The following is a 26033-nucleotide window of genomic DNA, read 5'->3' as shown; positions in this document are numbered from 1 at the left end:
AAGGTTTCCTCCTTCACTTTCCATCAGCGAACCGACTCTGCTGTCCTTCATTCCCTGAATGAATGGTGCCGTCAGTTTTGAGTAAAGATCTCTCACCGGAGAGATAGGAAACCTGGATCTGAGACTGCCACTAGCTAGCTGCGACCTCCTGGTCTGTAAAGGGGGGGGGGGGGAATAGGACTCTCCCGAGGATCCAGCTCTTGGCTCCTCCCTTACCGTCTCCCTCGGGGAGCCAGGGCAGGCAGCTGGGTGGACGGTGGCCGCTGGAGGTCGCCGTGGCCCCGAGATACCACCAACCCGACAGAAATAGAGGTTGATTCAGATTCTCAACCGATAGCTTCAGTTCAGGAGTGGGCCTGAACACTTTAATACCAGACCCCGGGGCCAAAATGTCTTCTCGTGTCTCTTTTATGAAACACTGGAACTTTTACTACATTTAGTAAATTCCAAGAAAACTGGAACCTTGCTTTAACTCCAAGGTTTAAAAGTGTCTGCAGCGTAGCAGATATTGAATGTTTGCTAAATGAATACTGAACTCTTCCAGGATAACGATTGTATGTTATCCATTCTGAGCACTTACTATAGTGTTTGGCGATTACAGAGGTTTCAAAAAACCTCAGTACCCTAACCCAGGCTTCCTAGAGTGCAGAGCTTAATTCTGCATATCCCTTTCCCCATATCAGGAGAAACAGGAACTTGAGGTTGCATGCAGTTAACACCATGTTTCCCCAAGGGCAGATATCAGATCCAAAACTTCTATAGAGTTGTCAGTACTGTATGCAGGAAAGATGAGAGAGGCTCAGGTTCTAGGTAGCAGAGGCAGAAGAGTCAGGAAGATGGAGAGGACAGGCTGGATTCTAGGCAGGGACTGAACCCTGTCATGGGAGGAGAAAGATTTCCCCCCTCTCCCTTCCCTACTAAAAGCCAGAAACCAGCACCTCCTGCAGTCACCTTTTGGAACTGGGTCCTAGGATCTTCTTAGTCTCCAGGAGATGGTAAAGATACAGACAGTGACACCAGAAGCCACCTATAGATTTGTTAAACTTTATTTCCTCTGAGTCTCTGGGGAGGCAGCGGGGATGTAAGGCGAAGTTGCAGTAGCTGCAGGGGCCTGAGCAGAGCTGGTGCTGGGAGGGGCCGGCATGGGCAGGACTAAGAGGAGGTGATTTAAATATCCAGGGCTGAAAGCCAACTAATGGGTCTCCTTCATCTGTCTTTGGATTTTATGCAGCATCTCCTGCATCCGCCGTAGCTGGAATACGCATACGTATCAAAATGAGGCCTTTCAGAGAGCCTTACAATGTTAGGGAAGTGCCCCCCACCCCCGACCTCTGATCCCTTGAGCCAGGGCCTTTGTAGCCCTGAGGTGTGATGGAGTGCCTGGGTAGAACCACTAAGCCACAGTCCAGGATCCAGATATGTACCAGGGCCAGGTATCTTCCTATTCCCAAACCAAGAGACACTGAGGTTTATGATTAAGCAGGGGACCTCCCAGGCTGGCAACCTCTATCACCCCATACTGCTCTCACCTCCTCATCTTTCTCTCGGATCAGCCTCTCAGTTTCTGGATCTGTCCCTGGTGGGACAGCAGGGATGGGGAAGTCGGTACCACTCTCTCGAGTCAGTTTGCTGAGGGGAAGGGGAAAGGGGGGTTGGTAAGGCTAGGGGGACCCCAGCACCTGCTTGGATTGAGCCCAGAGCCTGTAGAAGAACAAAGGAAGGGCTTGGTCTCACCCAAGGCTGCGCTTGAGACCCCACCCCTGCCAGCTCTGTCCTGGCCTCCGGCCATACTTGCGATTCCGTTCTTTCACCACCAGGCGAGTCATGCTCTGGATGCACTGTGCCCGGTAGTTCTCATAATGCGTCTCCCGTGTCACATCCTTCAGGTCCTGCATGTGAGTACGCACCAGCATTGTCCTCAGCTTCACAAAGTCGCAGTGCCCTGGGTTTTCCACTGCATAGCAAGGCTAGGGGTCAGCCAGGGACATGGGTAGGGGACAGCCGCTGAAGACAAGGAGATACCCTGGTCACAAGCTCAGTGCTTTACCTTCCACGATGCCCCAGGGGTAGAGTCGGCCCCGAACTCGTCGCCCTCTGGCCTCTACCACAGTGTTGCTGCCAATGACAGCAAATGGGATGCTTTCCTGGAAGATGTTAGGGGTGCCTGTCAACATCCCTCATTCTCACCTGTTCCTTTCCACCTATAACTTCATCTTCTCTACTTCATTCTGGGAAACCAGGATCCTCTTCCACCCCAACAGCCCACCCTTATATAGAATTCTACTTCCCTCTTCTGCCCAGAAGAAACAAGATGGGAAAAGGATGCCCTGGGGTGGCCCCACCTTTAGGGCTTGGTCCTGTAATTTGAAGTCCTCATCCTCATCAGAGTCACAGTCTGGGAACTGGTAGACCTTGATTCCAAAGTGCTCAATCTCCTCCCGGATCTGGCAAACACATGAGGGGCCCACAGTTCTGGGGACTCCGTCCTTTCCAGAAGCCCACCTGCTCCCCTCCCCCACCAGCTTCCCTCACTTTGCGTTTCTTGCGCTCCACTTCAGGAGGTGTCAGTGTGTCCGCCTTAGCCAAGATAGGCACGATGTTGACCCGCTGATGCAGGGCCTTCATGAATTCAACATCCAGTGGCCGGAGCCTGGGGAACAGGAATCTGTGACCACCTGCTAGTGGCAGCCCTGCCCCTGGTGCTCTCAGCCTGTTCCCTTGGCAGCACCCGGTGGCGTCAGGAGCCTCAGGCTCGGACCATACCCGTGGCCGAAGGGCGAGATGAAGTACAGGCAGCAGTGCACCCTGTTGTCTTGGATGTTCTTGCGGTTCAGGCCACTCTCATCTCGGAAATACTGCTCAAACTGCTGGTCGATATATTCTGCCACAGGCTTCCAGCTGGGGCAGGGACAGACAAGCAGAGAAACTGTGGGAGTCGGGGCTGTCTAGTGAGCTCCGGGACTCCAGAGGAGCCCACGCCCTGAGCAGTTTTTGCAAGGCTTTGTTATTCCTCGACTTGCTTTACTACAACTTCGGGGAGGTGCCTGGGTGGGACAGGGGTGCATGTCGTACATCCTGATAGAAAATCAGACTAAGCACCCAGGCAGAGGTCAAAAAGTACTAGTTTGATGAGTGCCCGGCTGACCAAACAGAGCAATAGCACAGTGCTGACAGGTGAACACCAACTGGCGGCCAGGACAGCCCTCAATCAGGCCCACAGTTCAGCCTCAGAGCCTTTGTTAAGGTGGTTCCATCCTCTCCTCCACCTCTTCAAACCCACTCCATCCTTCAAAGCCATATCCAAGAACCACCTCTTCCGCGAAGGCTCCTGTGACTATGCCAATGCCCTCTGCTCTCCCCTTTCCTTCCCCACATACAGAGATTTTGTATATACAACACATATTATCTACATATATATATTCAAGAACCTCAATTTTCAAGTCCTTTGCTCTTCATTATCTAGTTTAATCCTCACTGATAGGAGCTCTGATAGGTGGCTATTATAGGCATCAGTGCTCTCATTTGCTACATGAAGAAACTAAATCCAGTGCAGCAAAGAGACTCAATCCAGATCATTTTATCTAGCAAATTCTCTACCCACCCAAGTCCCTGGCCTTCAGTTTGCCACTACACTGCCTGACCCATTTACTAAAGTTTTTCCCTGACTGACACACATGCTGCTCCCCCCCCCCCCCGCACCCTCCCACTGCCACTGGGCTGTAAGCCTCTTATGACAAGGACTATTCATCCTTGTTCTGCCTCTCTTAAAATGTCCAGCACAGGCTGGACACCTAGTATGTGCTCAATAAATTCCTGCTGGTTGACTAAATATGTGGTGGTGCATTGTAAACTATGAGGTGCCAGGCAAGGGAAATTATTATTATTATGGAAGGTAGGAGGAGATAAGTAGATTTATTGAAGGAGGGAGTGATGCTTGCTAAAGTAGGTGCTGGTTGGAGCTAGAGTTTCAAGGCACGCCCAGTTTGCTGAGACATATTCCTAGATCAGGAAGGGTGATGATGACCTGGAAGGCCACCTCCATCCATCAGGAATATTTCTGCAGACCACGTACCCTGTACTAGCACAGTGCTGTTGTAAGAATGTAAGGAATGGCTCTTCTGTCAAGGCTTGAAGGTTGAAGATGAACCAGTGTGCTGAACCCAAAGCCACATGTTGTGATGATAAAGCATGTGATGCGGGTTCAGAGCACAGAAAAGTCTGGAATGGTCTGATCAGTCTGTGAGGCAACTATCCAAAGCCAGCTTCCTGGGCATTTGACCTGTGCAGTCATCCAGGGTCCCCACACTCAGAAGGGCCCACGCTTGGTTTATTCTCTGCTGTGGCCATCTTGAAATTCTTAAAATTTTGAACAAGGGGCCCTACATTTTTATTTTACACTGGTCCTGAGATTACCATCTTAAAATTCAGTGTAACATAAACAGTGTTTGCAGTTTTGTTTGTTTGTTTGTTTGTTTTGGGTGTGGGGGGGTAATTAGGTTAATTTATTTTGGGAGGAGTTACTGGGGACCTCATGCATGCTAAGCCTGCACTCTACCACTTGAGCTATACCCTCCCCAACCTTTGCAGTTTTTAGTGCACATTCACATGCATCTTTCCGGATTGATTTTCAGACTACTTGGGTCAAGTGGTAAAGGTCAGTATTTTTCATTAAAGAAATGGGAATATCGTCATTTGCTCAAGATCACACAGTTATTAAATGCTGTCTAGGGGTCTCAGAACCACCCTGCCTAACTTCCTCATCAAAGGCACTGCCTTTTCTCCTGTCTTCATCATCCATTCTCCTCCTCTTCTACTCACTGAGTCTGACCATTGTCTGACCATCCTTCCAGTTCCTGAAAAGTAAGTCAGGGACAATTTGGGTAAGGGATGGCAATGCCACCTTTTCTTTTGGCAGGTAGCCTAGAGGGTGCCTGGGGTTTAAACAAAGTTTACCCAGGCTTTCCCTTTGCCTCTTCCTCCTCCCCTTCACCCCTCCCTCCATGCACTCACCCCTTCAATAAATCTTGTGTGTGGCACCTGAAATGTTGCTGGTGAAAGGAACGGAGGGAAGGAGGGTGACAGTTATTGAGCACCTACTATATGCCAGGCCCTGTGCTACAGGTGTTCAAGTGTGTTTGCTTTTTGAGGCTCTTCTTTCCTATCTGTGTCTTCACCTTCATTACAGGATTATGGGTCGGAGTCAAAGCAACACTGGAGGTCATCTAGTCCAGTCCTTTCCCTCTCACTTTACAGAGGAGACAACCGTCTAGTGAGGGACAGTGGCATGCTTGAGGTCACAAACCCCTTCCTCCTGACAACTGGGGCTGTGTCTGTGCCTAGGTGTGACCTGTGTGTGTGTGTGCGGGATGGGTGGCGGTGGGGGGGCTGCTGGGGTTGTGCTTGGACAGACATACCACTCTGTGTTGTTGACTGCGTCCCCGAAACCTGGTGTGTCCACAATGGTGAGCCGCAGCTTCACGCCCTTCTCTTCTATGTCCACTGCATGTTTAGTGATCTCCACCGTTTGCATGATCCGCTCTAGAGAAGGGGGAAACTGAGGCTGGGGCAAGGGCAATGACCTGCCGAGTCAGGACACACCGCCCACCCCAACCAGTTCTGCTGCCCAAACTGCCTCGTGCTCATTGCCCCCCTTCCCGCCTCCGGGCTGCCTGGGGGCCTGTTCTCTGGGAACCAACAAGGAGCGAATTTCCCAACACAGGAAATGCCGGTGGCTGTTGGCTCTCGCCCCAGCCTCTTCTCTGCTCCCGGCTCTTTTCTTGGATTCCTGGAATCCTTTGGGGGTCAGAGACTCAGAGAGCAGGATTGTGGTCCCTGCCCTGCTTCGGCACCCAAATCTTTAGGGAACTGGCTGGTAGGCTGCCAGGCTACACAGGCAATGGAGAGATGCCGTCAGTCTCTCTAGGAAGCCATGGTTCCCTGCTTGCTGGGGAAGGCCCCATCCCACAGACTCTGGAGTATGTCTGAATTCCCAAGTCAGCTCTGCCTGCCTGTCTTCATGCTCCCCTCCTTTCCTTACCTTCAGCACTGAGGAGCTTCCGGTCCCGGTACAGATCAGTGAGGAAGAGGCTATTGACAAGAGTGGATTTCCCCAAGCCAGACTCTCCTGACAGGGGAGAGAGGACAGGCACCAAATCAAAAGACCGATAGCCAAGAGGCAACCCCAGTGGGCCAAGGTGTTGGGGGAGCTGCTTTCTTATCTAATTATAGCAGAGCTAAAAGGAGGCAGAGAAAACACCTCATTCAGCCTTCTTATTGAATGAGGCCCAAAGAGGATAAGAGATTGCCCAAGGTCACACAGTAAAAGGCAAATACTAGACCAACAATAGTTAAGTGTTCTTTGAACCTCATCATAACCACCCCCCACCATATGTACACTTCTGGCCACCCATGGCTCCTGGTTATTTTGCACATGGGCACAGCCACTTACTGCCTTCTCCTTCCCTACTCGTACTCCCTCCCCCACATCCACAGCATCCCCACCTGAAACACTTCCTGTCCAGCCCTGCCCTGCCCCTGCTCTACCTGCCACCATGAGGGTAAAGTCAAAGCCTTTCTTCACGGACTTTCGGTGGACTTGATTGGGGAGGGTCGCAAAGCCCACATACTCCTTGTCATCCTAGTGGACAAAAAGGCAGAGGACATCAGGGCAGAGGTGAGAAGGCCCCCAGGGCCCAACACCAGCCTTCTGCCCCACTCCTTGGTCTTTGCCCAGCCTTAAAGGAGCAGTGCCAGACTCCTGTGAGGCCCCACCTGGGACCACCGGCTGGGCTCCTGTCCCTGCTGATACTGTCAGTTTCCAGTGCACCTGGGGGCCGACACCATAGAGCTGGGGCCGGCACAGGACAGAGAGAGGCTCCAGCTCAGCACGCAAGCGTGTGCGCACACACATACACACACGTGCACAAGCACGCACACACTCGGGTGCTCTCTGCCCCTCCCTGGGTCTTCCTGCACCAGCCCATTGAAAGGCAAAGGCAGGGCTGGAAGCTCTACCTCAGAAGAGTCATAGGGATCGAGCTTGCCCCATGGGCTGCGGGGCCGGGTTGAGGGGCTGAGAGGGGCTGAGGCAGAGAAGAACTGCTGGCTGTCAGAGGGCTGGGGCCACGAGGGGGGTCTGAACTCCAGGTCATCCTGGCAGAGGTCTGAGGCCTGGGGCCTTGGCTCCAGGATTTGGGGCCCGGACACCCAGGTCTTGGCCTCTGGTTGGTGGCAGGTCTCGTTTCCTGGGAAATCCTTCACGAACTTGTTGAGTTCTGCATCATCCGTGTCCTCCAGAAAGCGCTTGATCTGAGGGTTGAGGGTGGAGTGGGGTCAGTGGGAAGGTGGCAGGAAGGGAAGAAGGAAGGAGGAAGACAGAGGCGAGAGGGAGAGAGAGGAAAGCATTTGTGGTTAGAAGAGAGAGAAACTGCCCTAGTAGCCAAGCCAGAGGAAGTGCTCCCCATCCCGCCCGCGTGCCTCACGTCCAAGGGTCCAAGACATCAGGAAAGGCCCCGGGGTCCAGGAGCAGCCCTGGGCAGCCCCCAGAGCCTAGCAACTGCTCTTGGGAGCGGAGTAGCTCCAGTACTGATGTCCCCTCTCAACAGGGCGCGGCTGAGGCCGCCCTTCCAAGCCAGGGCCGGAGACGGCCCCAAAGGCCAGAAAGTCAGGCTGGAGGCGGGGGAGCAGACAGAGGCATTGGAGCTGAGAGAGGAATGTGGCTCAGGACTCAAGGAGCGTGCACAGTAAGAATGGGGCAGGGGCAGGAGGGAAGGAGGGAGGGGAGAAGGGAGCTGCCAGCCCCAGGTAGATCAAGGGCCAGCAGGGGGCCCCGCGCCTCCTGTCACTGAGCGCTGGGACTGAGGTGCAGCCTCTCCTGGAGGCCCTCACTCCCCAGGGCTCACTGCCTAGAGCTCAGTACAGCTGACCTGACTCCCCCTTATTCCAGACACCAAGCCATACTAGAGCCCGAGCCTGGGCCCCAGGAGAGGAGGGCAAGCCTGCCAGTGGGTGCTGAGCGTGGGTGAAGGGGCACTGGGAGGGACCAGGGGAGGCTCACTGCTGACAGCCTGGAACTGCAAGGGATGTACGGGGGGAAGCACCCTCAGTTTCCCCCTGCCCCCTCAGCCTGGAATTAGGCTTTAGTAGGCTGTGCAGGAGGGGGTCTGGCCTGAACTGGGAAGCACGCTGGTGGTAGGCAGGGAGTGGCTGGCTCCTCTCTGGAGACCTGTTCCATCCCATCTCCCATCCCTCGACTCCGGCCCCAGCTCTAGACCCTAAAGCTTCCTCTCTCCCTCCTGTGGGGGCCAGCCCTCTCTGGGGAGTGCCTGGCAGTGCTGGGCTCAGCTCTGCCTCACAATACCCACGTGCCACCCCCAGACAATGGACAAGGGCTGGTCTCACAGGCTGACTCACCCTGTGGGGATTGGCCAAGCCAGTGGGGGCTACCCCAGACCGCTGTGGACTCCCAGCCAGGGTGAGGGGAGATAAGATGACCACAGTCTTCCTGTAGGTGCCCATTTTACAAAGGGAAGGACTGAGGGACGCAGGCATGCACACTGCCAGGTTTACGCAGAGGGAAAGGACTGAGAGGAGAAAGCCCCCTAAGGCTATTCCTTGTAGCCCCTCAAGTCCCCACATCTGCTGGTAGCCATAGCCCCCAGGGCTTGCCTGGACAGGAAAAGAGACCCTTTAGCCTGAAACCAGAACCTGCATGTAGGGGCCAAGTGGCCAGAGGAGACTGTCCTGAGGCAAGCCTGATCCAACAGGCTTTTCTCACCGATACGATTTGTGGGGTCCAGTGGGGTGAACCATAACATCCCAGTTTATGTTTGTTGTCCTAGCATAATTGCCCCTTTTCACTCTCAAAAATGTCCCAGCTTGGATGATTAATTAAATGGCGATGGAGGAGGGATGGGCCTGGAGGGCGGCAGGTCTTGGTTTCTGGCAGCTAAAGAGTCTGGGGAATTCCAGGAAACCGTCCTTCTACACAACCCCACAGTGACCCAGGGGTTGGTCTAGGGGTCAGGCTGAGGGTGGGAGAGAGGACTGTGCTCTGTCTGGTTTTTCCAGGCACGCTGAGCAGAGGGGCAGCAGGGAAGGGAGAAGGGAAGGCACTGATGGAGACCCCCAGCCCCTGCAACCTTCCAGCAGAGCCACCAGGAACCCAGCACCACTGGTCCTGCCAGCTCTGGCTGCTCATCAGCGTGGAGAAGCCCACAGGCGCTCTAGACAAGGAATCAGGACACCAGGGTCCTCACCTCCTGTCTGTCCTTCCCTGCCCCCAGCCCTGCAAGTGACCAAATCATTTTCTGACTCTGAGCCCCAATCCCAGCCAATGCCGGGAGAAGACAGGGCAGGTCCACCCACCTCCCAGAGCAGCACCTTACCCCAGCTTCAGTCCTGTCCTCGGGGACAGGACTGCCTGGCCATCCCCGTGAACGGTCCATGTCCCACACTTCGGACTCCCTGTCAGCAAGCTCTAGGTCTCATTTTATCTCCCAGGCAAAGTTCCTCACTCACGGAAACAGCCTGGTCTTGATGCTCTTGTTGTAATCAGCGTCCTGACTTGCTCCTTTCCCTTTCTCTTTGAACCCCTCTGTCTCTGTCAGGGGCCAAAAAAGCCTGTGGAATGTCCTTCCCCACACCCTCCTCCTCCCCGTCCCTTGGCTCCCACCCTCCAAGGACAGCTCAGCTGCAGCAGGACCTCTGTTCTCTCTGCAGTCCCCTCCTCCTCTGATTGGCTGCCCCATGACGCCTGCCCGCTGCCTACCCCGGTGGGCACAGCACCAGCCTCCCAAGTCTGTCTGCAGCACAGGCTCTCCAGCCATTTGGCCTCTCCTGTTAACCCCCAAGGACACTGAGGCCTGTCAGGGGGTTGAGAGCTGTTCCCAAGGTGACCTGGCCCATCAGTACATGGAGACTCCATTCCCGAAGGACTCCAATCTCTTTCACCTTAACTTCAAGCAATGCTGAAGTAGAGTGGGATGTCCTATAATCCCCTGGGTATAGGTTCTGATGGAAAGGGCCCCACTTTTCTTTCCAGTGTCCTTTGTGTTCTCCCAGCGGAGAACCCCACTGCCTTCAGAAATCTGCCCCGAGATTTGCCTGCAGAGAGCCCCAGCCTTTGCTACAGGGACTTCTCCCATCCTAAGACACCTGACCTCTGACTCATGGGGACCTGTATCACTTCTATCATGCCAGCACTTCCAGAGAGCCACAGGGGAGCTGCTAGCACTTGGTCTCTGAGGGGCATGAGTTCAGGTCAGCGAGAGGCTGGCATCACAGACATTCAAAGTTGTCAGTTAGGTGGGGTCAAATTGAGGCACCTGGCTGGGAGTGTGCAGAGGGAGCACCTGACTAGGAGCCAGGAGGCCAGTGTTTCTGGTTTGGCTAGAAACACCCTTTGTGATTTTGAATAGTGTCTTAATTTCAGGGCCTTAATGTCCAATTGTGAATGGCCCTTCCTTGCCTCCCAGAAAGGCTGGGGAAAGAAAGCACTCCCAGTACCTCATGCTGCTTTGAACCTGGGCAGAGAAGGTACATCTCAATTCACCAGATGATTATTAATGTTGGCCAATCATTCTTTCATATGCCAATTAAAACCCCCTGGGGGCTCCTGGGCTGGGGAGCTTCCCCCCACCAATCTCCAAAACAGCTGGGTTCCTGACCTCTTTCCACAAAGAGACCCTCATAAAGAAGTCTGGCTCAACATGAACCAGCCAGTCTAAGGCCTGGGCTGGCTTGAGGGAAGGGGCCTGAGGCGGAAGCCTCTGGTGGTGATGGGGTGTCTCTAATTACAGAGGAACAGGGTGGCCTCAGCCAAGTTGAAAGCACCAAGACCTCAGCTGAACTGAACTTAGTGTGTGGCAGAAAAAGCCCCTCTTGGCCTCTGCACTAGGGACACTTGGCACTAGGAACAATCAGTGCTCCCCCAGGCTTCCCTCCCTGGTACAATCAGTCTGCCCGTCCCCCTGTGGGCAGAAGGATGGGGGCAGGGATAAAGGCAGGCACCACTTGGCCTCTCACAGGAAGCCCCAGTGGGGAAGGTCACAGGGTCACAAAGACTTCCTGGCCAAGGTTTGGGCCTCAGCCTGGACACAGCTTGAGAGAGAAGAGCCCAAAAGGTTGGCCTTTCCAGACCTGGAAGCTTCTGATTCCACAGGGCCCAGGCAGTTCCTTTCTGCCCACAGCCAACATCCTGCCCCACAGACAGGTCACGGATCTCCTCCTGCTGTAAATAACCTGTGCCTCCCAAAGCAGAGGGCAGGCTGAGGGTCTTCCAGGCCGGGAGGAGAAGCTGGCAAAGGGCCTGGAGGGCCTGACAACCAGCATAATGTGTTTGTGGCAGGCTCTGGCAATGATGGCAGGAAAAGAGCTGGCACCTTCACAGCCAAACATCAAAACTTCCTACCTGGGGGTCTCTAGGGAGGTTAGCTGGGGTTACTGTTTCTCCTCCCATCACAGGCAGGTGGCAGGAATGAGTTCCCCCCACCCTCCTACCCCGACTGCAGAGGGATCTAGTTTGGTGGGGGGGGGGGGCGGTGGAGGATGCAGCAGGAAGAAGATTCCCCATGGTTCCTGTCTCAGAGAGAGAGAGGGATATAGCTGATTCCAGCGGGTAGGATGGTAGCTGGGCTTTCCTCGCAGAGACCCCTGAGCAGAGGGTGCTGTGGGAAGGGCCTAGGTGCGGCCCCTTGCCAGGCTGTGGGAAGAAGGGCCCAACTGTCTCTCCATCCTCTTGGGAGGGCAGGCAGTGTGTGAGGGCCTCCTGTGTATGTTTTCCAAAGGAAGTTGGTGCTGGTCCCAGAGCCCCGGGTAGGTAGGCGAGGAAGGGTAGCCCAGGTAACAGCTGTCCCAGGCAAGGGCGAGGACCCTCACCTCCGCTCCTGGCTGACGCGCCCGCCCCAGCCCAACCTGCGCGTCTCGGCCGGCGCCCCCTACCCACCCAGCACGGACCGATCCCTTCGTCCAAGAACGCGGGCAGCACCACGGGGGCCGGGGCCCACTCCATCTCTGCTAGGATCAGAAGGAGAAACTTGGGAGCAGCGACGCAGCGCTGTCAGCCAGCAGAGCCTGCCTGTGCCCGCGGCGGGCGGCAGCGCCTCCCGCCCCGCACAGCCGGGGCTGCGGCGTCGCGGGTCTCAGCGGAGCCGCCCGGGAGCGGCGGGCCCTGCGCGCCCGGCCCTGCCCCGCGCCCGCCCGCCTTACCATGGCTGCAGCCCAGGCCGGGCCGGCTCCGCCTGGACAGCGCCCGAGCGACCAGCGGCCGAAGCTGCGTGCCGACCTCGCCACACCGCCGGCCCCCACCCGCCGCCCCGAGAGCGGACCGGCCGGGGGCGGGGCCCGGCAGCGGGGGCGGGGCGGGGCGGCCCCGGGGCGGGGCCTGCACCTCCGAGTCGCGCGGTGCGAGCGCAGGCTGGGCAGGGGGCGGCCAGCCTGAGGGCGGACCTTGCAGCCTGCGACCCCCGGAGGCGAGGTGCAGAGAGGCACTGGGGACAGGGCTGCGCTGGTCACCTGGCTCTTTCTTACTCAGCCCCTAAAGAGTGGCCTGTCGAGGCAGCGCATCACCGTGGGGGCTTGAGCCAGTCGCCAAAAAAAAAGGAAGGGCCCACCTGGCATCCCCAGGAGAAGACGACTTCGGAAGAGAGGAGGGGTTTGCCCCGCATATTGGAGAGAAACCATTAGTTATCCCTGAAAGTCCACAAGGTTTTCGGGAATGGAATCCAGCTGATGTCCAAGTTACTGATGGTCCAGACCCTGTGCACACCTCCTAAAGTGGAACGTCAGCTATTCCCCACCTCCACCCAAGCTGTGAAGAAGAGACGGGAGGTTCCCTTCCTGCAGGACCCTAGATTAAAGATTAAAGAGGATTTGCTGCATAAATTATCCTGGGATCATCTGCTGGAAGAGTGGAAGGGGAGAGGCTGTGTGGCCTTTTGGGGCAGTGGAGCCTTGCCTGGGGCTGTGGAAGATGGGGAAGGCCTCAGGAGAGGCCATCCTAGGCGAGCAGGTGAGATGCAGTGAGGACAGATGCGCCAGAAGCTTTAGAGGCATTAGAAGGGTCAGCAGCAGCTAGGAGGAAGTAGATGCTTAGAGGGTGGGGAGTTGGTGGGGATTTCCTGAGCTAATACAGGTCTGAGCTGGTCAGTCTTCTGTGGAAGTTTCCAGAAGCATGCTCCTCCCCTGACTTCCAAGAGCCTTCCCCCAGGGTAGGCAGGCTAGCCTGAGTACACTTTGGACAAAACTAAGGGCACAGGGGTGGCCCCCTCTGTTGATAGAAGCACCAGATACCCGCCTATACAATTTCAGTCTGATCTGTGACCCAGTGGTCATGGTTGGAATTCATCAAAACTGCCGGGTACGGCAGGTGAGATCAGGCTCAGAAAACATGGGGCTGCTAGTGGAGATGCTATTGAATATTTGGCACTGGTGGGCTGGAGGACAGAAGGGGTGCCTTGCTTAAAGCAATCAGGGATGTTCATGAGCCAGCAAGTCAAGGAGAAAACTTTCTAGCTGGGTGACCTCAATTCACCTCTCTGTACCTCAGTTTTCATACCTGAAAATGAGGGGATTAAACTAGGGCCATCAGCTTGGCTCTGATGGGAGGCAACCTCTGAGGGTATAGGAGGTTCCTGGAAAAGGCCCAGGGTAGATCAGGGGATCTGAAGCTGAGCTCAGGAAAACAAGGTCATAAAGGAGTTTCTCTGGGGGAGGGAGAAGTAGGGGGGAGATAATTAGGTTTATTTATTAACTATTTATTATTATTTATTAACGTGCTCCTCCACTGAGCTATATCCTCCCCTACTATAGGAGTTTCTTTAGGGAGAAACCAACGGCTGTTGAAAGTCTGCCGAAGCAGCAGCGCTTGCTGCCATCAGACGTGAACACCAAACTCAGGCTACACAAAGCCCCACTGTTGGGAACTAGCTGCTGGCCGCTAGTACTCATGTACGCACTCAAAAGTGCTTCCACCATCAGTCTGTGAGGCCTGGGCTGGGGGTACTGGCCCCAGGGGAGAAAGCCTACATCAAGGAAGACAGGCCCCTTCACAAAGCCTCGTTTTCCACAGTCATAACGTCCGTCCCTCCTCCCCTCAGTTCCGGCTGCTTTCCCAGCGTGGACACAGGCACATCTCAGCTAGCTCATCCTCAGCTGTGGCTGGATCCCGCCTCTGCTCTGGCACCTGCTGCCCAGATGCCAGAGAGCCCTGTGTTTCCTAAGACACGTTGGTGCCAACTTGCTTTGAGGGAAATGAGGCCCCAAGAGAGGCTAGGGACCATGGAACTCCTCTCTAAGCCAAGAATCTTGGGGTCTTGATGGTCATGGTCCCTTTATAATCATCACACCAACATGCAAAATAAAAGCCTAAGACAGACTTTGGGCCACTCTACCTGCACCACCCTGCATGCTACCCCTGTAGCACTCAGAGGCCTCCATGAGAACTTGACATGGGAGTAAGTCCCCATGCCAGCTTTGGTGACTACCTCACTGCTTGGAAGTCCCTTGCCTTCCCTGTGCTTCTGCTTCCCCCATTGAAAGAGAGGACTGTTCTCCCCTCAACTCCAGTGCTCTTGTTCTGTGTGGATACAGGTAGAGTCTGACACCTGGTCAGAAGAAGGGCTGAGCTACAGCAGCCCCCATGTGAGCCACTGACCACTGAACACTCTTCTCCGCCTCCAGGCGGCAGGTGGCCTAGCCAGCCTTGCCTCAGTGCCCCGCAGCTCCTGGAGCTCTAGCCGTCTCTTGAAATTCAACATCCCACCAGGCACTGACGTCCTTAGCTAGAGCACTGTTTCTGGGGCACTGCTGGGGTGAGGTGTTCAAGCCAAGTGTCTGGAGAGTGGACACTTAGCTTGGCACAGAGGGTGACTCTTCTGGGAAACTTGCATTCGCAACCACAGCCCCTGCCTGCTGTCCTGGGCTCCCTTGCTTAGGTCAGGCCAACATGGTCTGTATAGAAAGCCTCCTGGCCCTCCCCACTGGATCTTTCCTGCTCACCCATGGGTGATGGTTGTGTGGCACAGAGATGTCAAAAAAACGATGTTGCACTTAGGTCAAGCCAGGACACAGGTTCAGAGTGAAGAATAAAGAGTGATTACTACAGGAAATCAGGATTTCAGATCTGCTTGGCTAACAAAGGCTGCTTTTACCCCTCGGTAGCAGTTTCCCTTAAGTGGTACAAGAGCTGATAGTACCTCCCTCCTCCCAGATGTGATGAGTCAGTGATGATACATTCAGAGAGCCCCAGTGGGGCCAAAGGGCTATCCATCACTGGGTTGTGTCTTTCAAGGAAACCTCAGCCAGTCTGTCAGCAAGGTCTGTGCAGAGGCAAGAAACCAAAACACCCTAAGCCCCACTCATTCCCTTATTGTTCCCCAGTGTCCCAGGATTCAGAGGCAGGCAGGAGATGTGGATAGCAAGGTCAGACAGCGCTGTGTTTCCTGGCACTTGCTGAACAACTGCAGCAAGGGCCAGTTCCAGAACCAGCAGGGCAACAGAAGCCAGCCAGAGGGCCCTTCCAATACTCGCTCTGCAGCAGTGCAGAGCACAGGAGCTCAGGGATGCTTGAGCCACTATCCGCTGGATGTATGACTCCCTTCAAAGCACCCCTTCCCCTTGACCTCTCAGCCTGTTCTTGAATATTTTCCACGGCCAAAAACTCACTGACTCTAACAACTGCCCTTCAATCTTTGAGTGCAGAGTTACCAAGGTCTCCATTATACTGAGCCAAAATTGGACTCCCCCTGGCCTTTACTCCCCAGATGCCTCCATGCTAGAAGTTTGCTGATTCATTGCACTGGACTTTGTTTGTCCTTTGATCTCCACATCCTTTCGAGGGACCCATCTGTATACTTTTCTCTCCAAATTAACCACAAGCCCTTCAAGGACAAGGAGTATGTTTTCTATTTTAACCTCTACTCACTTCAACACAGGGAATATGTCATGTGATGTCTGCCTGGGTGACCAGGCCCCTGCCCGCAGGAGATGCCTGATCAATGTGGATTGACTGAACGGATTCATTGATTACTTTCCACTCTGATTTTGGAGTACAGACAAGCCCTGAGGCCCCGGGCTTTGTTGACCCATAACCTGCCCTTCATTCTGGCTCTTTATCAGCTCACACCCATCTCCCAGTCTCTTAGTTCAAATACAGAGACACAGATATTACCCCTACTAAATCCTTTCCTCTCACAATTCTTGATACCTAAAGGTGCTGCTGAAATACCATGAAATACCAAGGGTTTCTACACCACATATGAACCCCTGGGGCCAGATGCTCCCTAAAGTGCTCCTAGTTCTGGTGAGCAAGCTCTGAGCCTCAGTTTCTTCATCTGTGAAATAGGGAGAAAAAGTCCACCTCATAGGTTTGCTATGAAGATTCACTAAGACAACAAACTCAGCATTGGTATAATCGCTAAAATAAATGGTAGCCATTACCTCAGCGAACACCAGAATTGTTAACACCAAACCAGCAACTGTCAACTGTGACTATTTCAAATGCCTTTCCCTCCAAAGGATTAGACATGTGCATTTGTAATGGGTATAAAAGGATGGGAGAAAAGTGACATTGGAATGACCATGCAGCCCCCAGCTGTGGAGTCAGCGTCTTCAGCTAGATGCCACTCCAACTCTAGAAAACAGATCTTGGCTTCAGACTTACCGAGCCCAAAGCCACTGTTGAGACCCCTGGAGCTAGACCACTCTGCCTGCGGTAGGTGTGCCAAGGAATTGACTTTGGCTGACCCAGTCCTCCCACCTCCAGCGTCAGAGTCTGAGCTTCCCTCAGGATCTGCCTCACATTCCGTCCCCCTCCTCCAGGTCTTCGTTCAGCCCCCAGGGTGCAGCTGTCCCTGGCTTCTCCCCTCACGGCAGCTGGACCAAAGGCAGCTGAGCAGAGGAGGCTGAAGGGACATGGTCATTTCTGTCTCTCAGGACAGCCTTCCTCTGGCTGAACAGCTGTCAGGATGGCTTCTGCATTACAGAGTTGCTTCCTCATCCAAGTATGCATCTTGCCCCCTGAAGCCAAGCTCCCTTGTCTGCTCAGCCCCACTGTCTCTCTTCTTAACTTGAAAAAGCCACCATTTCAAAGACCATTAAACTTCTCTGATAGAAATATGTAATGTTGGAACCAAGTAGTTTCTGGAAATACACTAGAAAGTCCAAAATGGATGTGGCAGAGTCTTCCTTCTGTGGGAATCATTCTGGGCAGAATAAAAAATGAAGGGATTCTGGCCTCAGTTCTGCTATCAAGTTGGAGAGGAATGCATAGCATCTTCCCGCCCTCATTTGTTAGCCAGAGGGAGCAATCTGGACAGGTCTGCCAGTGGTGGTGGGACATCACCGCCCTGCCCTGTGCTTCCAGAGGCTCTTGCTGAGGTGTGCCACACCGCCTGCCCGACGGTGACCGGCTGTCCCAGTTTGCTCAAGACCAAGGTAGTTCCCAGGACACAGGACATTCAGTGCTAAAGCCAGGAGCATCCTGGGCAAACCCTGATGAGTTGGTCAACACAGCCCATCCCCAAAATAGCAAGTTGGGGCCAGAGGTCGCCAGCCTCCCATCCTTCCCTGTGCTAGGCTGCCCATGGTAGCTGGAGTGAACAAGATACCATGTGACAGGAAAAGAAGCAGGGTAGCGAGGGTCAAGCTGCTATGAAAAGCCTCCTGAGGTGTCCTGCCCCATTTTCAGCAGCTCTGCTCCATTATTCCAACAACCGCCTTTCCTCTCAACTATGAGCCTCTGCACAAAGTAAGAGAGAATGACGGGGCCGAAAGATGGTTTTAGCATTCCGAGCAGATAACCCATATCCCAGGATTCTGTTAACATCCCCAGGAGTGCACAGCCTCCCTGCACTGCTCCTAGGCTCTGGGTTCTTCTTTACTGAGTTAGTCTACCTGAGCAAATCCTCATCCACCAGGGCCAGATGACATGTCACCCTGAAGACACTGAAGCCTGCCTTAGGTGTCACTGAAACAGCCTCCTCTGTTTCGTGGCCTGTTTTCCAGGGTTGGTGTCTTGCATAATTGATAGATCTTGCAAGGAATAAACCACCTTGTCCCCTGACAGCCTGAGAAGTCATATTCAAGGGCGAGTAGGTTAGGTGCCTTGAGGACACAGGGTCTTGGGGCCAGGGCAGCCCCTCCCATCAAGAGCTGCTTTATTCCAGGGAACTCCCCAGGGCTGTGTGAGAAGACAGCCCCCACTGACCCCAAAGGGAACACGCAAAACCTTCCAGTTGAGCTTCTGCTAGTTCTGATACCAAAAAAAACAAAAAAACAAAAACAAAAAAAACCCCGTCAGGAATGTTTCCCTCAGTGAAGCATAACTCCAGCCCCTAATGTCCCAATCCAAGGTTGAGAAGCCTCTATTCACCCTGCTCCTTAGACAGAAGGGTCTTCAGGGGCCTCCTGGGAGGAGACTGACAGAGAGATGGGCTGAATCACGCCCAGCTGTGGACCCAGAAGGGCGCGACGACATACACGCTGCTGTCCACGAGCTGTGGTTGGGTCCCCAGAGAACTCCTGCCGGGAATGGAATCTGGAACAGACTCCACTGTCAACCATTCCGAGATGAGTGGAACCACAGGCCCTCGACATCAGCACCACAGAGCCTCCGTCCTGGGACCGCCTGCGGGCCACGCAGCCTAGGGGACAGCGAGAGGAAGGCCTCGCCCTCGCATGCTCTGTCTGCCTCCATGCCACCCACTTCCAGAGATCCAGAGAAGACCAGCAGGCTCAGATGCCTGGGAGCCTTCCCTTCCCAGCTTCTGGGGAGCAGCTCTGCTGCTGAATAGGGCTGGAGAGCTGCAATTATCAAGACAGGATAAGAGCTATTTTGGGAAGGAGCCGTCCTGCTGCCAAGGCTTTTGACTTCCTAAACTAAAACAAGATACATGAAGAAAGGGGGTGAGGGTGGAGAACAGGGAGGAACTCGCTCTATCAAAAGCATCATATCCTGAAGTAGGGGATAAGCTTACCCCTTCCCGAAGGTATAGATTTGCATCAAGGGGTGAGCAAGAGGCTGGCTATTAAGACACCCACCCCACCCCGGCTTTGGGAAGGAGTGGGTAACCTGACCACCTCCCCTCAAATCCCCTGCTGACTCCCTCTCTGTTAAGACCCTCCAAGAGCACTTACTCAGGCTGTTTCATATATTTCAACATTAGAGCACAGACTATTTCATATTGTTATTTAAAGGTTTCCTGTCCATGTCTTATCTCCCCATCCAGATGGTAAGCTTCTCAAGGCCAAAGACTGTATGCTGTGAAGTTTCAATGCTTTTGCCAGCAGTGCCTAGCAGAGTGCTTAGCATCCGAATAAAAATTGTTTATGGAGAGAAGGGAGAAAAGGAGGAAGGAAGGAAGAAAGAAAGAAAGGCAGAAGGGAGAGAAGGATTTACTGTCTTGTACGGAGATAATCTCTAAAAGTAGCTTCTCCCACCCACAGCTGAGCCCAGGGCACAGGGCTAGAGAAGCAGCCACGGCGAAGGGGTGGCAGCCGCATTTCTGGCACCTCCCCTGCAGCTGTTCCGTTATCTGAGTTCAGGCTGTCCGCCTCCCACCCCCAACCTCATTTGATTCCCATCTGTAGTCAACTGTCCATTCTGGGCTTCCCTGTGGTTGGGTCCCATCAGAGGCCACACTGGGCTCTGGGTAAGGGAGAGGTATGGCAAGAGAAGGAATGAAGGCAGAAGAGCTCATCTATCTTATCAAACATGGGCCAAGAAGAACGAAAGTACTTATGGGAACCATGCACTGTGAAATCAGGACACTCTGCCAAATTCAGGACACGGGGCTGCCGAGAGCAGAGTTCACCTTGTGCCTTTCCAATCTGAGGACTCAAATAGTGTATAACCCAGAAAAGCGTCCCCTTTCTGGAGTGCCCTAGGCTGGAGAGGGGAGAGCCAAGTGGGGACAGATCCAGCCTATGGCTTCTCAGACAGTCTTCCCCAAGAGCCCTTGGCAGGATTCATCATTTGCCACAAGATCTCCACTCTTTCTCTCTAGGGTTGCAACCAGCTCTGGTACCTTCATGCAAATCCCTCTCTGGGGAGAGGCAGCCCTGTAGGTGCACAGCTTGGCAAGTGTGACACAGGCTAGATTTCAGCCCCTGCTTGCTCTCTCTGCCAGGTGCCCTTGTGCAGTGAACAACCTGCCCAACCATAGGGAGCAGTCTATCTGTCTCCTTTCACACCTGCTTCCATCAGAGAGCAAGGAGAGGGACTTGGATAAGGGCGAGCACAAAAACACTGGAAGTAACTTCCCAGGGGTGTTCTTACCTCCTCATCTGCCATAATGGAGAAGTAGAAGCCGGGCATTCCCAGGGGGCAGCAAATGGAATTCAGAGAGTGCCAACAGGAGGGGAAAAAGAGAATTTTACTAAAGATGTCCTGTGGACTTGGGCATAACCTGGCCCAAATTCCTCCCTAGTGCAAGTGGCCCAGGCAACAACAGCTAGCATTTACTGAGTGCTCGCTGTTGCCAGGCGCCATGGTAAGTGCTTTACCTGCAATAGCCTGGTGAGTCCTCACAAGAACCCCAAGAGGAAGCCATGGGTCTCTTTAACAGATGGGGAAACTAATGACCGGAGAGGGAGAGGTAGAATCTCTTACCCAAGGTCACAGTCAGAAAACAGTGGTCACAGGGCTCAAACCCAGTAATATAACTCCAGAGTGCATTTTCTAAAAACCTCTCCTTCGTGGAGCTTTACTCCCTCTGAGGGGCAGGGCTGCTGTTGGGGGCTGGACTGCGTTCCCAGGACGCTCTCCTCTTCAGGAACGTCCTCATGCGGAGCCCTGCCCCCCTCGTTCTCACAGGGCTGCAGCATGTTTTGGTGCACAACGCTTGAAGCAGGAACTCCTCGCTGCAAAGATTCTCTATCTTAGGGTTGGTCCCCACCTTCCCTTCCACCAGAGAGGTCAGGAGCACAAAGTGAGTAGGAAGGGTCCCAGCCCCTGGGGATTCTAGAGTCGGCTGCAGGACCCACTGATGTCAGGGCCTAGACAAATCCCCAGAGATGCTGCCTGGGCAGCAGCCAGTAAGGAACTCCTAGGTCCTGGGATGGGGGCTTGAGGAGGGTTCTGAGGAAGCAGAAAGACACATAAGGAGAGCCCTCAACCTGAATTAGTAGGGAGTTAGCCCTGCGTAAGACTGTGAAGCAGGTAGTTTGTTGGGGGGGGGGCATTTGTTTGTTTGCTTTTTATCATGATAGGTAAGACCAGCTAATCTGAGAGGCTTAAATTGTTCTCCATTCCCAAAGTGACTACTTCCCACTAACAGGAGATTCTTGAAAATAAAAAAGTTTCCACGTCCCAAAGGAATGACTCTAATGGTAGAACTTTAGGCAAGACAAGAAGTTCCTCTGCTCCTTCAAGTCGAAACCCCAGCATGTACCACCCTAGTGGACCCAGCTCTGCAGGTACACAGCCACCCTCCCACCTGTCCTCCTGCCTCCTAACCCCCCACTGTGGACCCACGGGGAAAAGCACAGACCTTTTAGCCACCAGATGACACGATTGTACATTTCCTCAGAGACATCTGAAAGTAACAGAGATTGTTGCTTGTTTTTTCTCTCTGTGGGATGCATATCCCCTCCCTGCACTACTTAACATCTCCCTTTCTAGCTCTACATTTCTTTACCCAAACGTGCCCTCAGCCCTTGATCCTAAGAAGCTCCTCCCACCTAGGACCAAATGTCACATTCCCAGTCTCCCTCTCCCTTTTCCCCTACGCTCTCTTTGTGCCACTGCTAATGCCTTGCCCCTCTTGGAAGTCTAAGTCCCAGCTCATTTACACCCCACCTTCTCTACTTTGTTGGCAGAATGTTTACCTGAGGACCTTATTCTCTTTACCAGCCCTTACCAGCCTGCACCCCAGCTCAGTTCTTCATCTCCACTCTCGGGAAGCAGCTTCCCACCCTGCAAGCCACTCTCTACTACCTTCCATTGAAAGGTTAAGCAGCGTTGCCTGGAAGAGTCAATGCCTGACGCCGGCCCAAGCATGGTCATCGATGTCATTAGCTTGGAGCTCAGAGAAGCTGGTGGGGAAGGAATGGAGCAATGGGCTCAAGGACGGGTCTAGCTCTGGCACTGGCAAGAGGGCAGCTCTGAGGCCCAGAATGAAGAGGGGGCCTTTCTTGCCCACCCCAACGTCCCACCTCACTAAGTCGGGGCTGCACCTGGGCAGTCTGCTTCTTCACATACCCAAGAAGAAAGCACTAAACCTTTGAATGGGTTGTTTGGAGGTGTGCTTGGGGGCCTGGGGCACTTCCCTCAGCGGTGTCCAGCTTGGAGGCTCCTCTGGTGGTGCTGGTGGTGGTGTTGCTGGTGCTGGTGGTGGTAGTGGTGTTGCCGGTGCTGGTGGTGGTGACGGGCTTGCCTTTCCCCTCTGGAACATCAGATCCTCACAGAAAGGGCTTGAGTCCATTTCAAAAAAGGGCAGTGAAGGGTCTAGGGGAGAAGGGGACTCAGGCTCGAAATCAAGTGTTGTCGGCTGGCTTTGGGGCATTTCAACTTCAGAGTTGAGTAAGGCCCACCATGAGGAGTCAGGCCCATATCTAGGTAAGGACCGAGGGGGTAAAGGCCGAGGGCTCAGCTCCAGTTCTGCCTGGACAGGGGGCTTTCCAGAGGGCTCCGGATACCTGAGTGTGGGTCCTGGGGACGTGTAGATATTTTCTGAGGGTCTTTTGGTGTGCTGCTTAGAGACGGACTCCGGAGTGACAAACATGGAAGATTTGCGGGGGCTCTCAGACAACTTTCGCGACGTCACACGGGAAGCTGACTGTGCTAACAATCCGCTGGGGGAGATGGTGACCCTGCGGCCAGCCTCGCTGTCTCCTCTGATTGGGGACTTCATGTTGGACTCCATTTCTGGTGATGTTAATAAGACCTTCGAGGAGGGCTTGTTTTCGGTGTAGACAGAATGCTTTCGGATAGACTCAGGCTCTGGGCGTGTAGAAACTTTGTGTCTGCCATCCAAATCTTTAAGGGCAGACAGTTTGAGGGGTGATTCCAAGTTCGTATTCCTATGCAAGGCCTTGGGTTCTGTATAAATTAAATTTTGACGGCCCATTTCAAACTCTTGGCCAGGGATCCTTCTCTGGGTTGTCCGAGAGTCTGCACAGATGCGGCTGCTGCGTTCTGGACTGGAGGGTCTCCTTGGAGATCTGATTTCAGCAGCAGTCAAACTCTTTCGAATGGGGTCAGTTTGGACTGCTTCATCCTTTGGGTGAACCAAAGTCCTACGGGGAACTCTGACTCCTTGTGGGTACTGGACCTTGGAAGGTGGGTCTTCTTCTTGCAAGACTGTTAAGTTATCCTTCTGGTCTACAAAACTCAACCGGTAAGAGGATCTGGTACCTGGAATTAATGAGTAGCGATTACTGACGTCACGCCCTGGTTTGCTCTCACCCCCTCTTCTAGCTGATTCCTCTCTGGATGGACTAACATTCCGCGGCATCTGCATGGCACATGGAGTTTGCTGGCTCTTTCGAGGAGGCGAGGCATGGCGGTATGCGTCAGATTTCGATTGGGTCTCAGTTCGAGGGCAGTCTGGCACTGAGTGGATGGTGGTGGGAGGCCCAGCTTCTGATCTTCGATGGGGTGAGGTGTTCACAGAGATTGTGGCTCTCCGCTGGCTCGAGGAAAGGATGTACCCTTGTCCCTGCTGAGGGGTTGTGTTCAGAACCTCAGCCTCTTTCTGTGCTGAAACCGCTAGCTTGGGCCCAACTTTATTTGTCTTGACCATCTGATAGTATGTGCCTCTATGGGTAGATTCCATATTTTACCGGCTGGCTTGTATTCAGGGTCCTAATGAAGCCTGAATATTTACCCTCAGTTTTAAGAGCTGCTGTTCTTGCACTCCCACAAAAGCGGCTGTTGTTCTAACAGTCCCCTTAGCTACCTGCCTGGTGATGTCATAAAGGAAGGAGCCTCCTATTAAACATCCTGGCATACAGCCACAATTCTCCAGAGAATCTCAAGCAGTAACTGCAAGGAAGCTGTGGATTTGTCTTTGGAGTTGACACCACCAAAGCTTTGACCAAGTTCTTAGCAAAACCAGGGTTTCCTAGTGTATAAGGGAGGCTCCCTTATTCTCTGCAGATTCCAGGAATTCTCAGAGACTCCTCCAGAGACAAGGAATCAGCCTGAATATCCTAAGGCACGGCTGCTCAAATCATTCACACTGCGTTAGCCCGTTTTAATAAAGTGCACGGTGCAAAGTTGTCTCAATTTGGTTTGGAACTGCACTGTATACAAGTCAAAAAATAAGAGCTCCAGCTTTTTGCGGGTTTCACAAGTGGTTTGGTTGACCCTGGGGTGAAAATCCCAGGTTACTCAAATCATAAATTCTCACATTCTTGGCCCAGGAGTGGAGTGAGTACAGGATTGGAGAAGAGTTTTGGAGTTGGTCACTGGTTTCGGCCACAAACGGTTACTGTGTGCCTTGTACAAGTTACCTGACTTGCCTGAGACTTGGCTGCTTCGTCTGGAAACCATTGCCTGGTAGGTGCGAGTCACAATAAATGTTAGTGTCCTTTCTCACGATCCTCTCCTCTCAGCTTTCCTAATGAGCTGGACTGTGGCTCCTTCTTGATTTGAAGAATGACTTTCCAGCTTGGATGACCATTCTGGGTAAGAGAGAGGCAGTCATCTTTCTCTCCCTTTCACATGCTGGTTCTCTGTCTTGCTGACACAGACCCTACCACGTCCAAAATTCCACTTTTGACTCTGAAGCGTCATGGCAGTTATAGGATGGTCAGATTCATTGTTTCTGGATCTTTATATTCAGCTTTGATTAGAGGCAAAGTTAAAAACTTTAAAAACCACATTTTAATATATCAGGAATCTCAGTAGACTGAGAAATTTTGAGCTACTGACTCAGGTCTTAAGAATATAAAATATGGCCCTTGGGCCCGCAGACCCCTGGAGGCAGGGACCCGAGGGCCTCCCTTAGCCTCCTCTCGCTCCTGGGTCCCGGGGGTGGCTGCTGGACCCAGTGCTTCTGGCCGGCTCTGCGCCTGCACTCCAGGCCCGGGGAGGAGCTGCATCAGAGTGAGATGGTAATGGAAAGACTAGGAATAGATTTACAGAAGCTCTCAGACCAAAACGGTACTTTTAAAAAGGCAACTGTCCTGCAGCTAGGAATCTGAATATTAGATGTACTGGAATATATACATGAAAATAAATATGTTCACGGTGATACAGGAGTAGTGAATCTATTTTTGCATTACAGAAACCAGATGGGGTTTATCTTTTAGATTATGGATTTCCTACTAATACCGTCCCAGTGGGAACTACAAACAATATCTGGAATATCCTAGAAAAGGCCATAATGGGACATGGAGTTTACTGGCTTGGTTGCCCACAGAGGAGTAGGTTAAATAGCCCAGTATTCGGCACACACTCATAATTCAGCACACGACGAAAAGCCAAACTGTCAAGTACTCAAGAAAATTCTGAACCCAGGTGGAGTAACTTCAAGACCACTGGAATTTTCCACTAAAGGAGAGAGTAAATGTGTCTACTCCAAACAATCAAAAAATTGATTCATGAAAGGCTGCAACAAAGCGAGTTAATCAAATGCAAAATAGGTTAATAGAAAAAAAGTCCACAGTGAGAGAAGTGCCGAGTCCTCTGCAACGTGGAGAAAAGTACAAAAAGAGGAGGAGCTTACTGGACTGCTTGACAATGAAACAGCCCAGGAAAGCACAGGAAGGCAATAATACTGTGGATCTCAAGAACTGAAGTAAAAAGTTCTCCACAAAAATCCAGCTGTATACAATTCCCAAATTCATTTTAGGAAGTCTATCAATATTTTACCAGTTCAGATACATTCAGCAAGTCAAGATCTCCACTTTGGTGCACATAGACTTCTGCGACTGGTATGGAAGTCACAGAATTAGAAAGTTCTAAAGGATCCTGGTTTACAATTTCCCAGTTTACTCTTAATGAAAAGACAGAGGCAGATGTGAATTACTATGGCTTCATCATTCTTTTTCTTTTGATATTAGTTTGTCTTGCTTTATATTTTCTCTAA

The 26033-nt window shown here is 53.0% G+C and overlaps 1 protein-coding gene and 1 pseudogene across 13 annotated transcripts; one reads left to right on the top strand and one right to left on the bottom strand.

Annotated features, from left to right (window-relative positions):
- Positions 1-1023: 1023 nt before the first annotated feature.
- Positions 1024-23741, bottom strand: SEPTIN4 (septin 4). 13 transcript variants are annotated; one of them, XM_032498401.1, is made up of 15 exons: positions 22370-23741; positions 22199-22318; positions 21489-21533; positions 20276-20283; positions 7015-7308; positions 6544-6637; positions 6038-6124; positions 5415-5538; positions 2764-2898; positions 2533-2650; positions 2343-2444; positions 2048-2144; positions 1792-1954; positions 1530-1629; positions 1024-1252 (listed from the first exon to the last, which is right to left on the bottom strand). In XM_032498401.1, the coding sequence occupies exons 1-15, from the start codon at positions 23739-23741 to the stop codon at positions 1193-1195; spliced, it is 2919 nt and encodes a 972-aa protein (XP_032354292.1). In that variant the 3' UTR covers positions 1024-1192. The 13 variants fall into 13 exon arrangements, 11 of the variants coding, with proteins under 11 accessions (XP_032354292.1, XP_032354294.1, XP_032354293.1 ...); XM_032498403.1 differs by lacking the exons at positions 20276-20283; positions 21489-21533; positions 22199-22318; positions 22370-23741 and adding exons at positions 11945-12015; positions 12208-12350; XM_032498402.1 differs by lacking the exons at positions 20276-20283; positions 21489-21533; positions 22199-22318; positions 22370-23741 and adding exons at positions 11945-12012; positions 12208-12350.
- Positions 23742-24734: 993 nt separating this feature from the next.
- Positions 24735-26033, top strand: LOC102519006 (annotated as a pseudogene).

This window comes from Camelus ferus, chromosome 16, assembly GCF_009834535.1.
Source record: "Camelus ferus isolate YT-003-E chromosome 16, BCGSAC_Cfer_1.0, whole genome shotgun sequence".
Lineage (NCBI taxonomy): Eukaryota > Metazoa > Chordata > Mammalia > Artiodactyla > Camelidae > Camelus > Camelus ferus.
Note: the sequence above shows the minus strand (reverse complement) of the source record. Positions and strands in the feature narration are given on the sequence as shown.

Bases quoted from the DNA above. Each gene is read 5' to 3' on its own strand.
- SEPTIN4 (XM_032498401.1), bottom strand. From the start codon at position 23,741: ATGGTCAAGACAAATAAAGTTGGGCCCAAGCTAGCGGTTTCAGCACAG. The intron at 6,125-6,543 runs GTAGAGCAGGGG...CTCCCCTGTCAG, and splicing joins CTTTACCCTCATGGTGGCAG to GAGAGTCTGGCTTGGGGAAA. The intron at 2,445-2,532 runs GTGAGGGAAGCT...TGTGTTTGCCAG, and splicing joins TGGAGCGCAAGAAACGCAAA to ATCCGGGAGGAGATTGAGCA.